The sequence below is a fragment of the Antedon mediterranea genome, chromosome 6, assembly GCF_964355755.1.
Source record: "Antedon mediterranea chromosome 6, ecAntMedi1.1, whole genome shotgun sequence".
NCBI classification, from domain to species: domain Eukaryota; kingdom Metazoa; phylum Echinodermata; class Crinoidea; order Comatulida; family Antedonidae; genus Antedon; species Antedon mediterranea.
In genome coordinates this window covers 16,435,621-16,450,299 of record NC_092675.1, presented here as the reverse complement: position 1 = coordinate 16,450,299, position 14,679 = coordinate 16,435,621, and the positions used below count along the sequence as shown (strand labels likewise).

Sequence of the window (14,679 nt, the reverse complement as noted above, 5' to 3'; positions counted from 1 at the left end):
TGCTATATTTTACTTTGTTTGACCTTGAATAAATGAATACTGATCCCACTTGGACGCGATTGGTCAAATTACTTGCGTTGCGCTTACTTACTGTGCTCTGCGTCCAAGGAAACCAAGCTGATGAAACGTGATCAGCAGATTGTTGTATGTGTGTATATGTAAAAATTATAGGAAAAGGCCAATGACTCTGAAAAAGCCTTTTGATAATAAGGTAACCGGAAAAAGACAACGAACTGTCGGATATTAGGGTAGAAGAGTGGGTGCAGTTATATCACACAAATGAAAGGGTAATACGCACGTAATTACACTGATTAAAATCCACAGACAAGAGTGTTTATCTATCAACAAGTGTCTGTTATCTATGATGATTCAACAATAGATATATAACAAAAGTTATTATGTTGATAAACGGATTAAGCAATGTACTTGAAAACACATTTATGATTTGATATCAACTCTCATTGAAATATTTAATTTAATATTTTAATTATCGTTAAAACATTGACATAAACTTCAGAGTTTGGCATTATAAATAAATTGATCACTGAATTTCATTTATTTGTATTACATACCCATGGATTTGTCCTAATTCTGATGTAATGTAGGTTTACACGTATTAATAAGCATGTAGCTGCAAACATTCAATCAATCACAAAATCAACATTCATTTCCAAAATGGTGGCGTCAGCAAAAAAGCAAAGCTTGTGTCAGGGACGCCCAAACAAAACAATCAAAAGCAAACAAGACATATAAATAAGACACAGAAATGAAAATAACAATAAAACGTAAAGTGGTATATTTCAATTGTAGTATAAATCATATTAAATAATAACTGAGTTATGCATATTTTAAAAATTCAGTATGTGGATTAAAAGATCTTGCTGCAGCTGAAAGCATAAAAAGCAAATATGTTATTAAAGACAATGCCAACCTGTGGCGGATCAATTGAATTAAGTCATAGTGATTAGGTTCGCTTTTGTGTCCCATGCCAGCTCACTCAGTTGGTTGTATTGTTTTTTTTTGTATGTCGTGTTTTTCATGTATTTTATATTTGGCAATAAAAGAATAAGAATAAGAATAAGAATTTTGAATAGGTTAGCCGATGAATTATAGTTTTATTTATAAGTGTGAGCAATGATATAAAACAATGAGACAGTTTTTATAGTTTACCTTCGTCAAGGAGGCAATCAGGACCACGGTCTCAATTCCGGACCACTTTTTAGTACTATTTTAAGACCTGCTAGTGTTAAAAAATAGGACAGAATTTTCAAAAGCCGGTGAGCAATCTTAGCCTAAAGTAACAAGTAAACTGAAGTTGCATTTTCTCGAAATTTTTGTTTTGTTTTTTTGAGGCAAGAGTTATAATTTGTGATTTGTAATTTAAATGTTTATTGTTCAGGTTTTTTGATACGAAATCCTATTTCTTTTGAAATTCACCTGTTTGTTTTTGGCGTTCTTGTAGTATTGTTACACACACACAAATATATATACATTATACATTTTCCGAAGAAATCTTATGTAGGAGAATTTTACACTCTCGGAGTGGCTAATTTCTAGTTATATGCCTAAATTATGAATTTGTAATTGACGTAATGTCAATGTGACAGACATTTCACGGTTTACAATACATAATTTGAGTGACGGTTGGAAGTGGAATAACGTTTCCCTATTTATCTAGGCGCTACCCTTTTTATATTACCGTATTAGTTATATGCTTCCTCTTAAATGTTTATTGTAGATTTTAGACAACTGCAATTTTATAATTTGGCGTTATGTGTTTAATTTGCGCCATCTTGTTCTTCAGGGTAATAGGCCCCATGGGTTAAAAAACAGGCATGGATCGAGAAAAAAGGTTGATAGGCCTACTGTAGTGCTGCATGTATAAAAAACTGTTTGCATTTCTGAATACAAAGTAATATAAAAAGATTAAACTATTCAAAAAGTTACAAAACGAAACAGCATTTTAAAATAGACCTACATATAGATTACAAATTCTAGCTTTCCAGTTTCATAAAAATTTCGTCATCAATATATATTAAGAAAATTAATTTCAGAATTCAATGAATTATGTGTGTAAAATTTGACCATGAAACGCAAATTAGATCATACATTTAAATGCTAACGGTACTGGTGTTGAGTGTTAACAAATTTATTTCTAAAGCCCCTTGAGAGTAGGCCTATTGAAGGTGGTAAACCATAACAGGTTATGTCCTTTACATTACGACGTGTTCAACAATAAAATTTGATAATTTACAATCAAAACATGTCGCTTTAACATTTATAGCATGGACAAAGTAAATAGTTTTCAAGCTTATTTATTTCCTTCATGTTTATAGTGAGCAACACAAAAGGGTAAATGATGATACAACGGCGTCTGTTGTTTAATTCTATGACAACATTAATGTTATTTATAGTAAAGGACATTACAGATCAACGCGGAGGTTTCCGAATCCGTCTTTCTATGAATCGGAAGGGCTTGAAATAAATGACGAGGTGACGTACACAAATAAAAATTAATGTTTTCTAAGAATAGATATTAGGCATAGTTTTAAGATTTAAGATTTTAAAGTCAAATGTAGTAATAATAATAATAAACTATAGGATGTCATATGTTACAGGAGACAATAAATAACTGTATCAACAAACATAACATGTTATATGTAACATTGGTCAATGACCGGCGAAGTAACATTCTGATTAACAAATCAGTAAACATAGTATAAAGTAAGTCTAATAATAAACGGTGAAAAGATGTAATACATGAATGTAAGGAATGATCTACCATGACGATTATAATAACTTAAGTAACATATCTGTAACTTCAGTCAAAGACTGAAATTTCACTTTCATGCTATACTATATAGTAGGCTATAGCCATGGACCTATAAAGATATTCAAGGTAAAAAAATGAGTAGAATTTAACAGATATACAAACTTTAAAATGAATGTACAAATAAATATGACACACCGTCCATTCAGCACTATAAACATAAGGTTTCTGGTGGCATACTTTCTGTGCACTTTTAATCATCTCTGGTTTTTTTTATATTTTAAATCATGAAGATCACCGACAATTCGTCAAAATTAAAATCTATAACTACACTAAGCGTATTAAAAAACTAAATAAAAATATAAATAGTTTTATACTATATTTGTTGAACTAACACTTTGTGGTTTATTCAGACGCTCGCCCAGTGTAAGCTGGTTCGAATCCCATCGGAGTACCGTTATATAGACTAGCAGTATAACCCGGGCTCCACACGGTCTTTTTCTTCCATATGTGGCTATATACTTTGCATGGGCAAGTATAATAAAAGCGCACTGATAAAAGTACTTTGGCAAATTATTAAAATAAAAACAAATTGGGAACTACTGTATTTACGACCATTGATTTTTGTTATACACGTCTGCCTTAATAATAATTCGCTTGTATCGATTAAGTATAAAAGCGCAATAGGCCTATTGGATATGGGATATGAAAGGAACAACGTGCATGAGAGGTGCACGTTGAAGTATGTCAACAGTCGGCAGATTAAAACATTTTAATGACAAAATATGAATTAAGTTATAGAATAATAAAACTACGGCTGCTTACGGACACAAAAAGTATACCCCTACGTAAAATTACGCGAAAAAATTAGTAGCAATAATATATAGATGTATTCGAACATTAATTGATAATGTATGTATTGAAATTCGTATGTATGGCATACCGGCCATAATCGATCATCAACTATTTGTGGTGTTGCTGCCCTCACGAGTTTGCAATATCAATCAATCACCTCCAATCAATACTGTTGTAAAAACGTCACAAATTCTCATGACTATGTAACCTTTGTACCACACTACTATATGCATTCACTGGCTATACAAACAATAACAACTCAAAGCGTCTTTCTCTTTTACTGAAACGTGTGAGAAAGATACGTTAAATAGTGAAAACCTGAGTGTAAAGCATGCACAGAAGTATCATGATATTTATAGTGTATATTACTTTGGTATTCATATTTGTCTTTGTGGAATCAACTACTGTCGTTCCTGGCACGGCAACTCTACCCATTCGAGGTTAGTCAGATTATTGGACTGTAAAGCACTAAAATGACGCTATACCCGATCATATTAATTCGTCATACATAGTGCTACAAGGCCTTTATTAGGTTATATGCATGCATTCATGCATATAACCTCTTGATTCTGTCAGAATCTTTATTTATTTCTTTATTTATTTATTAGTTATCCGCTTAGTAGCGGATAACTCCTTGTAATCGTCCTGTTTCATCATATTTTTTTTTTTTTTCTGTATTATACTTCTTTCCTTCTGTCATTTTTGTGCGTCGCGTTTCTCTAAAACTTGTAAACAGAACATATCGTAACTTTGTCAACATATCGACATTTACGTGAACTTGTGCACCTCCTATTTTTGAATGACGTCAGAGTTGCGCAACGTGACTTACGCGCGATTTTATGAATTTCAATGATTGATCATAGACTAAAAACGAAACATAATTTTGTTTTGAAACTTTGTGAAAATTTAAGTCACATCAAGCGCAAACTTTCTATATATTAAAAATAGCATGTTTCACAAAAAGTTACGCGCGCACGCGCGTTTAAAATTTTAGAGTGCGAAAAATCAACTTCTAATCAACTTTCTATGCGTTTCATGTCATTTTGAGCATGTAAAAAATTCCCACGCGCGTGAAACTTTTTACGCACGCGGTACACACGTAGCGTTAAAAACATATTTTTTTCGCGTGATTTATGTTTTTTCAGCCTTTTATAGTAATGTTACCAACTTTTAAACAATTTCGACTTAAAATTACGTCATACGAGCACGTCGAATTAAATAATTTGCACGCGTTTCTGGTGAAAAAGTTCAAAAATTCGTCAAAATTATGCCTATTTTTAAACAGTCATAGATTCTAAACTACATGGAGAACTTTTTTTTAATTACATATTCTGGAAGTTGATGAGTTGTAGATATCGAATCATGCATTAATATGGCTAACTGGACATTGTGACGTCATCGTATGGCCACGCGAATATAAAATATAGGATTTTTGTCTCTTTCGTCATAGCTCATCACATTTAATAGAGCGCATCTCCACTTATTCGTTGTCCATTTTCACCCCGATTTTAATATATTCTAGGTCAATCAACTATCTTTTGCATGAATTAAAAATATTTTAATTTTTTTAACGTCATGATGCCTAAAAATTTAAATTACATTGGTCATTAATTTCATCTTTACAGTAAATTTTAATCTGTTATAGCTCGTAAGAATAAAATGTGATAATCACGATTAAAACGTTTTCAGGAAGCTATTGTATAGTAGATACAAAATCATGTGAAAATTTTGCCAATCGAATGTTGTGACGTTATCATATGGCCAGTTAAATACAAAAAGTCGTATTTTCATCTTTTGCGTTATATTTCATTACATTTAAAAGAGCGCGCATCAATATTTCACGTATTCCAATTTCTTCTACACGTTAATATGTTGTTGCTGAGATAATTTCATTCTGAAATTTCTACTTTTGCATTTCATTTTGAAACCGTCAAGATGTTAAAAATTACAACTAGATTTAATTCGTCACTATGACGAATTATAGGTTATATGCATTGATAATTAAAATAAAGATAATTTATTTTTAAAAGATATTTTGATTCATTGATTTTCTCAGATTCTTTAAATAATATATAATATATGATAGGACCTTGCTAACGCGAATACAATAGCCGGTATCACAATCCGATCAAAGATCCCTCTGCGTATAATGTCATAAACCACATTTGCTGTTACATAATAATAAAGACATAAGTTATTTTTTATCTAGATTTCATTATAAATCATGTGTATAATATATACACTAAGAAATAAATTTGAACAAACAATACGGATAATAAAAAAAAAAAATTTATTTCGTTTCCCAAGGTGAGACTCGATCTCGGTACCTTGAGTGCCATAGACACGAGCACACACCACCGAGCCATACACAACTGACTAAAAATTGTAGAAAAATTCCTCCGTGTATTTACTATGCAGTAACCACTTTGGTGCAGATAGATTATTACATACCGCAATGAATTATAATTTTTTACTATGATGACATCTCTAAAAATGTACAAAAATGATGCACTGTCAAACTATATACTTTTAACTTTAATATATGAACTTTTGAAGGAAGAAAGTTAATGTTAAGTTTGTTATTTTGGCCTAAGAAAATGTCATAATTTGTTTGATTGTCGAAATGAATTTTTTTTAATTTAATATGCAATTAATTATGGCTTAATCAACTTTTGTTCCCTTAGTTTAATAATAAATCATACATAAGATACATACACTTCAAGAAAATTAAATAAAAAATATGTGTTCCCGAGCATTCTGACGATCTATATTAATTTTAAAATTTAGCATATTTTCACCATTTTGTTAACTTACACGTGCGTAGCCTGTCACTTTTGACGTGCTCGTATAAGGCAATTACGCGTTGAAAAGTGAATAAAATATGATATTATTAAAGAAAGGTTGTACAACCGAAATCGGACAAAAAGAGTGCGCATTAACGTATAACGCGCAGTGCGCGTGCAAAAATCTGCGCACTCATGGCAATTTTTTAAACGCTTAAAATTGCCTGAAACGTACTCTAATTTCATCGAAAATAAATTTTGACAATTTTGAACATTTTAAGCGCGCGTACGCAAGCGTTATATGCGCTACGCACGTAATTGTATTGCCATATGATGAAATATGACCTGAAATTTATGAGTACCAAATTTTGTTTAATTGTGATTCATGCTTGTGAAGATATGATTACAAACGTGATTTCGTAAAATCGCGCGTAGACCGCGTAATTTTTGATTACGCATCGTGAAAATATAACCACATCGATTCCTGGCCATAAGGAATATACTCTGAAAAATTGACTTAGATAGATGAAACTGATATCAAGATAATTCACGGACAAAATAGTGCTAAGGAAAGAATAAATAAACTAGATTTAATTCGTCACTATGACGAATTATAGGTTATATGCATTGATTTAAATAAAGATAATTGATTTTTAAAATATATATTGATTGATTGATTTTCTCAGAATCTTTAATTATTTATAATATATGATAGGACCTTGCTAACGCGAACACCATAGCCGGTATCACAATCCGATCAAAGATCCATATGCGTATAATGTCATAAACCACATTTGTTGTTACATAATAATAAAGACATAAGTTAATTTTTATCTAGATTTCATTATAAATCATGTGTATAATCTATACACTAAGAAATAAATTTGAACAAACAATACGGATAATAAAAAAAAACTTATTTTGTTTCGTTTCCCAAGGTGAGACTCGATCTCGGTACTTGAATGCTATAGACACGAGCAAAGACCACCGAGCCATACACAACTGACTAAAAGTTATGGAAAGATTCCTCCGTGTATTTACTATGCAGTAACCACTTTGGTGCAGATAGATTATTACATACCGCAATGAATTATAATGTTTTACTATGATGACATCTTTAAAAATTAAAAAAAATGATGCACTGTCAAACTATATACTTTTAACTTTAATATATAAACTTCTTAAGGAAGAAAGTTAACGTTAAGTTTGTTATTTTGGCCAAAGAAAATGTTATAATTTGTTTGATTGTCGAAATTAATTTTGTTAAATTTAATATGCCATTAATGATGACTTAATCAACTTTTGTTCTTCAAATTTCATAATAAATCATACATATGATACATACACTTCAAGAAAATTAAATAAAAAATAGGTGTTCCCGAGCATTCTAACGATATATATTAATTTTAAAATTTAGCATATTTTCACCATTTTGTTAACTTACACGTGCGTAGCCCGTCACTTTTGACGTGCTCGTATAACGCTGTTTCGCGTTGAAAAGTGAATAAAATATGATGATATTATTAAAGAAAGGTTATACAACAGTAATCGGACACAAACAGTGCGCATTAACGTTTGACGCGCAGTGCGCGTGCAAAAATCTGCGCACTCATGGCAATTTTTTAAACGCTTAAAATTGCCTGAAACGTACTCTAATTTCATCGAAAATAAATTCTGACAATTTTGAACATTTTAAGCGCGCGTACGCATGCGTTATATGCGCTACGCACGTAATTGTATTGCCATATGATGAAATATGACCTGAAATTTATGAGTACCAAATTTTGTTTAAAAGTGATTCATGTTTGTGAAGATATGATTACAAACGTGATTTCGTTAAATTGCGCGTAGACCGCGTAATTTTTGATTGCGCATCGTGAAAACATAACCACATCGATTCCTGGCCATAAGGAATATACTCTGAAAAATTGACTTAGATAGATGAAACTGATGCCAAGATAATTCACGGACAAATAGTGCTAAGGAAAGAATAAATAAATAAATAAATAAATAAATAAATAAATAAACTAGATTTAATTCGTCACTATGACGAATTATAGGTTATATGCATTGATCTAAATAAAGATAATTGATTTTTAAAAAATATATTGATTGATTGATTTTCTCAGAATCTTTAGTTATTTATAATATATGATAGGACCTTGCTAACGCGAACACCATAGCCGGTATCACAATCCGATCAAAGATCCATATGCGTATAATGTCATAAACCACATTTGTTGTTACATAATAATAAAGACATAAGTTAATTTTTATCTAGATTTCATTATAAATCATGTGTATAATCTATACACTAAGAAATAAATTTGAACAAACAATACGGATAATAAAATAAAATCTTATTTCGTTTCCCAAGGTGAGACTCGATCTCGGTACCTTGAATGCCATAGACACGAGCCCAGACCATCGAGCCATACACAACTAACTAAAATTTATGGAAAGATTCCTCCGTGTATTTACTATGCAGTAACCACTTTGGTGCAGATAGATTATTACATACCGCAATAAATTATAATTTTTTACTATGATGACATCTTTAAAAATTTAAAAAAATGATGCACTATCAAACTATATACTTTTAACTTTAATATATGAACTTCTTAAGGAAGAAAGTTAATGTTAAGTTTGTTAATTCGGCCTAAGAAAATGTTATAATTTGTTTGATTGTCAAAATTAATTTTTTTAAATTTAATATGCCATTAATGATGACTTAATCAACTTTTTTTCTCTTACTTTCATAATAAATCATACATATGATACATACACTTCAAGAAAATGAAATAAAAAATTAGTGTTCCCGAGCATTCTAACGATATATATTAATTTTAAAATTTAGCATATTTTTACCATTTTGTTAACTTACACGTGCGTAGCCTGTCACTTTTGACGTGCTCGCATAACGCTGTTTCGCGTTGAAAAGTGAATACAATATGATGATATTATTAAAGAAAGGTTATACAACAGTAATTGGACAAAAAAGTGCGTATCAACGTATGACGCGCAGTCCGCGTGCAAAAATCTGCGCACTCATGGTAATTTTTTAAACGCTTAAAATTGCCTGAAACGTACTCTAATTTCATCGAAAATAAATTCTGACAATTTTGAACATTTTAAGCGCGCGTACGCATGCGTTATATGCGCTACACACGTAATTGTATTGCCATATCATGAAATATGACCTGAAATTTATGAGTACCAAATTTAGTTTAAAAATGATTCATGCTTGTGAAGATATGATTACAAACGTGATTTCATTAAATCGTGCGTAGACCGCGTAATGTTTGATTGCGCACCATGAAAACATAACCACATCGATTCCTGGCCATAAGGAATATACTCTGAAAAATTGACTTAGATAGATGAAACTGATATCAAGATAATTCACGGACAAAATAGTGCTAAGGAAAGAATAAATAAACAAAGATTTTGACAGAATCAAGAGGTTATATGCATGCTAATGCATATAACCTAATAAAGATTTTGACAGAATCAAGAGGTTATATGCATATCATGCATATAACCTAATAAAATACGGGTCCCGTAATTTCACCTATTTTACACTGTTTGTGATATGTTTACAGATTGTACTGTGTATACTATGTATATGACACAAAATAACAGAATTCAGAAATAACAACATAATATTTTTCTGTGTGCAATATTCTAACGTATGACGTGCACGTGGCGTTTGTCGAGCGGATAACTAACTCGTCAAAGTGACGAGTTTCATGTCTAGTTTATTTATTCTTTCCTTAGCACTATTTGTCCGTCAATTATCTTGATACCAGTTTCATCTAACTAAGTCAATTTTTCAGAGTATATTCCTTATGGCCAGGAATCGATGTGGTTATGTTTTCACGATGCGCAATCAAAAATTACGCGGTCTACGCGCGATTTAACGAAATCACGTTTGTAATCATATCTTCACAAGCATGAATCACAATTAAACAAAATTTGGTACTCATAAATTTCAGGTCATATTTCATCATATGGCAATACAATTACGTGCGTAGCGCATATAACGCATGCGTACGCGCGCTTAAAATGTTGAAAATTGTCAGAATTTATTTTCGATGAAATTAGAGTACGTTTCAGGCAATTTTAAGCGTTTAAAAAATTGCCATGAGTGCGCAGATTATTGCACGCGCACTGCGCGTCAAACGTTAATGCGCACTGTTTTTGTCCGATTACTGTTGTATAACCTTTCTTTAATAATATCATCATATTTTATTCACTTTTCAACGCGAAACAGCGTTATACGAGCACGTCAAAAGTGACAGGCTACGCACGTATAAGTTAACAAAATGGTGAAAATATGCTAAATTTTAAAATTAATATATATCGTTACAATGCTCGGGAACACCTATTTTTTATTTAATTTTCTTGAAGTGTATGTATCATATGTATGATTTATTATGAAATTAGAAGAACAAAAGTTGATTAAGTCATCATTAATGGCATATTAAATTTAACAAAATTAATTTCGACAATCAAACAAATTATAACATTTTCTTAAGTCAAAATAACAAACTTAACATTAACTTTCATCCTTAAGAAGTTCATATATTAAAGTTAAAAGTATATAGTTTGACAGTGCATCATTTTTTTAAATTTTTAAAGATGTCATCATAGTAAAACATTATAATTCATTGCGGTATGTAATAATCTATCTGCACCAAAGTGGTTACTGCATAGTAAATACACGGAGGAATTTTTCCATAACTTTTAGTCAGTTGTGTATGGCTCGGTGTTCTTTGCTCGTGTCTATAGCAGTCAAGTACCGAGTTCGAGTCTCACCTTGGGAAACCAAACGAAATAAGATTTTTTTTATTATCCGTATTGGTTGTTCAATTATATTTCTTAGTGTATAGATTATACACATGATTTATAATGAAATCTAAATAAAAACACAAATGTGGTTTATGACATTATATACGCAGAAAGATCTTTGATCGGATTATGATACCGGCTATTGTATTTGCGTTAGCAAGATCCTGTCATATATTATAAATAACTAATGATTCTGAGAAAATCAATCAATCAATATATCTTAAATCATGTCAATCAATTATCTTTATTTGAATCAATGCATATAACCTATAATTCGTCATAGTGACGAATTAAATCTAGTTATAAATGAAACTGTAGTCCTTAAGTATAGGCCAGGTAGGATTGATATTTAGAACGGGTTTTCACACGTTTGTTATGATTGCATAATCATTTTTCTTTTCAGAAGAATGCCCAATGAGGAAATGCGTTCCTTGTGACAGTGGTGTATACCGTATAGACGAACACGGCTGCAGAACATGTGAATGTGGTAAAGTTCTGATTAGTTTAATCGTACTGCTTTCATGGTGTTTTTGTATTCAAAATAAAGCTAGAAGGGAAGAGTAAACCTGAGCTGCTTTATAGTGAAGTAGTTAAATTGTCATCAAAAGAAAAATAATATGCCAATATAGTATTATACAATAGGCCTACAATAAATAGGGCTTACAATAAACCCATTTGGAGAAAACGATTACCGTAGGCTACTTTATTATCGAAGAGATAAATACTATCTAGTATCAGGCATCAACAAGTTTCATTTTCATATTCCGATTTTAATATATAAAACAACGAATTAATAGATAAGTGTGTTCTACCGATTAAATATTTATTAAACTTATTGCACGTCTATCTTCATTAGTTATAGAATGTCCCATGATTGATTGTGTAAAAGAATGTCCTGATAACATGTACCAAGCAGATGAAAATGGATGTCAGACATGTGATTGTGGTAATTGTATTTTAGTTTTTTACGAATCACGCCCGTAATCTGTTGGATCTATTTACTGCACCTGTATGCTAATTTCATTCATAATGAATAACTATATCTTAAGTAAAGTAATAAAGAAGGATAAAGACCGTCCACACAACCACAACACCATTGTTAAAGGTCATTACCCTGACTGTTTTTCGAAAATGTTACTCCCAATTTTTGTATAATTTGTTGGTTTCTGATGCTTTAATTGAAAATGGTTCTTTTTCTTTGTTAAGCTGTACTGTAGTTATACATGTCCATTGATGAGATACGTACCATGCATGAATAATACATTTGCTGCCCTCCTTCTCATCATCTGCTTTTTGTTTCAGAATGCCCATTGCCCAACTGTTTGCTGCCCTCCTTCTCATCATCTGCTTTTTGTTTCAGAATGCCCATTGCCCAACTGTTTGCTGCCCTCCTTCTCATCATCTGCTTTTTGTTTCAGAATGCCCATTGCCCAACTGTATACCATGCAAGAGTAATAAGTATGCTATAGATGAATATGGATGCCAGACGTGTGATTGTGGTATGTAAATGAGTTTTATTTTATATCCAAATACCTCAATTTTCAGTCTGTTCATATTGGTTCTTGTGTGTCAAGCACGGATATTACACGCGATACAGTACCTTTATTTTTGTTCTATTTATTTAATTATTGTACAGTAATCTCATTGTAATGTGTTTTTTTTTATATTTTGTTAATGGTGGTATCTGCTTAAAGTCTATTTCTAGGCTATTTTGACCACCATCCACATTTATATTTTTAATGATTTATAAACAAATATATGTATTATTTGTGGAGAATCAATAAACAAACAATTATCTACTAAAGAATAGTAGCGTTCGAAATAAATACAAACTGATATAATAATCAATAATGTTTTCTCATTTGTGTTTTTTTTTTCAGTAAATGATGTGCCATCGTTTCTGACGTCACCAGCTGGAATGATAGTCATTGGAATATTACTATTATTGTTGATAACAATACCAATATTAATAATAATAATAATTTTCAAAACCAACATATTTAATAACAAACCCAAACCTGGTTTTCAGAAACATGTTGATGGAGTACCGGCTTCTTAGGCTCCATCAAATACAATACTTTAAGTTCTGTCTACACTATCAAACTAGTTTGACAACTAAAGTGCATAAATATGATAGTAGTATGCCAAAATATGGTTGTGATGGGCACATAACAAGTTTATGAGTGTAGACAGAGCTTTACAGAACAAGTGACAGAACATAGAATTTTCGTGATTTTAAAATTTTATATTTGTTTATTTTACACTATTGTTTTAATAAATTATTATATCGAAAACAAGTGTCTTATTATTTTGTTTTACCATTCACCATCTGTTATTAGCTCACACCAGACTGAACTATTCATCTTCAGCAGAATGAGGAGGCCTTTTATTTATTACCCAATTATCTTTTTGATACACAGAGAATAAGCATACATTACACATCCTTTTCTGGCATGTAACAAGTTTATTGGAAAAAATGAACATTCTAAACGTGTAACCTACATGTGATTGTGGAATGTAGAATTAAAGACGCAGATTTTATTTCCCTAACATCACATGGATGCTCAGGAAAAAGCCCATTTGCAGTTCACGGTGTGATATCACTTGTGAGTGGCCGGGAAAGGGAGGAAGATTTAAAATATCTTGATTATTAGGGAGGTAAGAGCAGCGTGGTCCAAGCCCTCTCAGTTCTCAAAGTAGAATCGTGTTAAGATACCGTAATAAGCATAAAACATCATTGCTGGCATATACGATTTTTATTAGAAAAAATTAACATTGTAAACGTGTAACCTGCATGTGATTGTTATCTTATCGTACATTGTACACATCTCTTTATTTCCGGTCAAACTTGTGGTGTTCAACCAGGATTTATCTACAAAATTAAATGAAAAAACTCATCTAATCTTGTAATTATATTTTTTTTTAGATTAGTATCTAACATTATTATTCTTTATTATATTGTAGGCCCTATGTTTTATATTTTGGTGGAAATAAATAGAATTGAGAATATAAAATATCAGGAAAATCTTGAGAGACCGTGATGTTCTATTGGCTTACTGTACCACGTGACATTTGAGATTCGATTGTGCAAGTATGGTTTTGATTTTAAGATGAGGCGGGCTTAACCATGGTTTTAAACATTAAGATGAGCACTGTTTCGTCACACCCTTATTATACTGGTAAATTATCGCACCTGTAACTTTGAAATATTTTTGAGTAAAGTCTAATAGGCCTAATGTATCAATTAATGAAGGACATTTTAAAGTACATAATTATATTAAAGTCTTTTGGCTTTAGAACATCGACTTGTATATACGTAACCATGGAAAAGTGATTGCGATTAGTGATATTCACCGTGTTAAACCATTCGTAATCTTGAAATAAGAAGAATTAGAGTACATGAATCCAACCAAGCTTATG

General features: G+C 31.3%; 1 protein-coding gene across 3 annotated transcripts; it reads left to right on the top strand.

The window, feature by feature from the left end:
* The first annotated feature begins 3,820 nt into the window (after positions 1-3,820).
* Positions 3,821-13,808, top strand: LOC140051598 (uncharacterized). Of its 3 annotated transcripts, none has more exons than XM_072096861.1 (5): positions 3,821-4,065; positions 11,666-11,746; positions 12,116-12,205; positions 12,678-12,758; positions 13,140-13,808. In XM_072096861.1, exons 1-5 carry the CDS (start codon positions 3,957-3,959, stop codon positions 13,316-13,318), a joined length of 540 nt encoding a protein of 179 aa, XP_071952962.1. In that variant the 5' UTR covers positions 3,821-3,956; the 3' UTR covers positions 13,319-13,808. The 3 variants fall into 3 exon arrangements, with proteins under 3 accessions (XP_071952962.1, XP_071952963.1, XP_071952961.1); XM_072096862.1 differs by having other exon boundaries at positions 11,663-11,746; positions 12,122-12,205; XM_072096860.1 differs by having other exon boundaries at positions 11,663-11,746; positions 13,140-13,806.
* The last annotated feature ends 871 nt before the right edge of the window (positions 13,809-14,679 follow it).

Coding starts and splice junctions, on each gene's coding strand:
- LOC140051598 (XM_072096860.1), top strand. CDS start 3,957: ATGCACAGAAGTATCATGATATTTATAGTGTATATTACTTTGGTATTC. Junction 4,066..11,662: donor GGCAACTCTACCCATTCGAG/GTTAGTCAGATT, acceptor TTTTCTTTTCAG/AAGAATGCCCAATGAGGAAA. Junction 11,747..12,115: donor CTGCAGAACATGTGAATGTG/GTAAAGTTCTGA, acceptor TATCTTCATTAG/TTATAGAATGTCCCATGATT.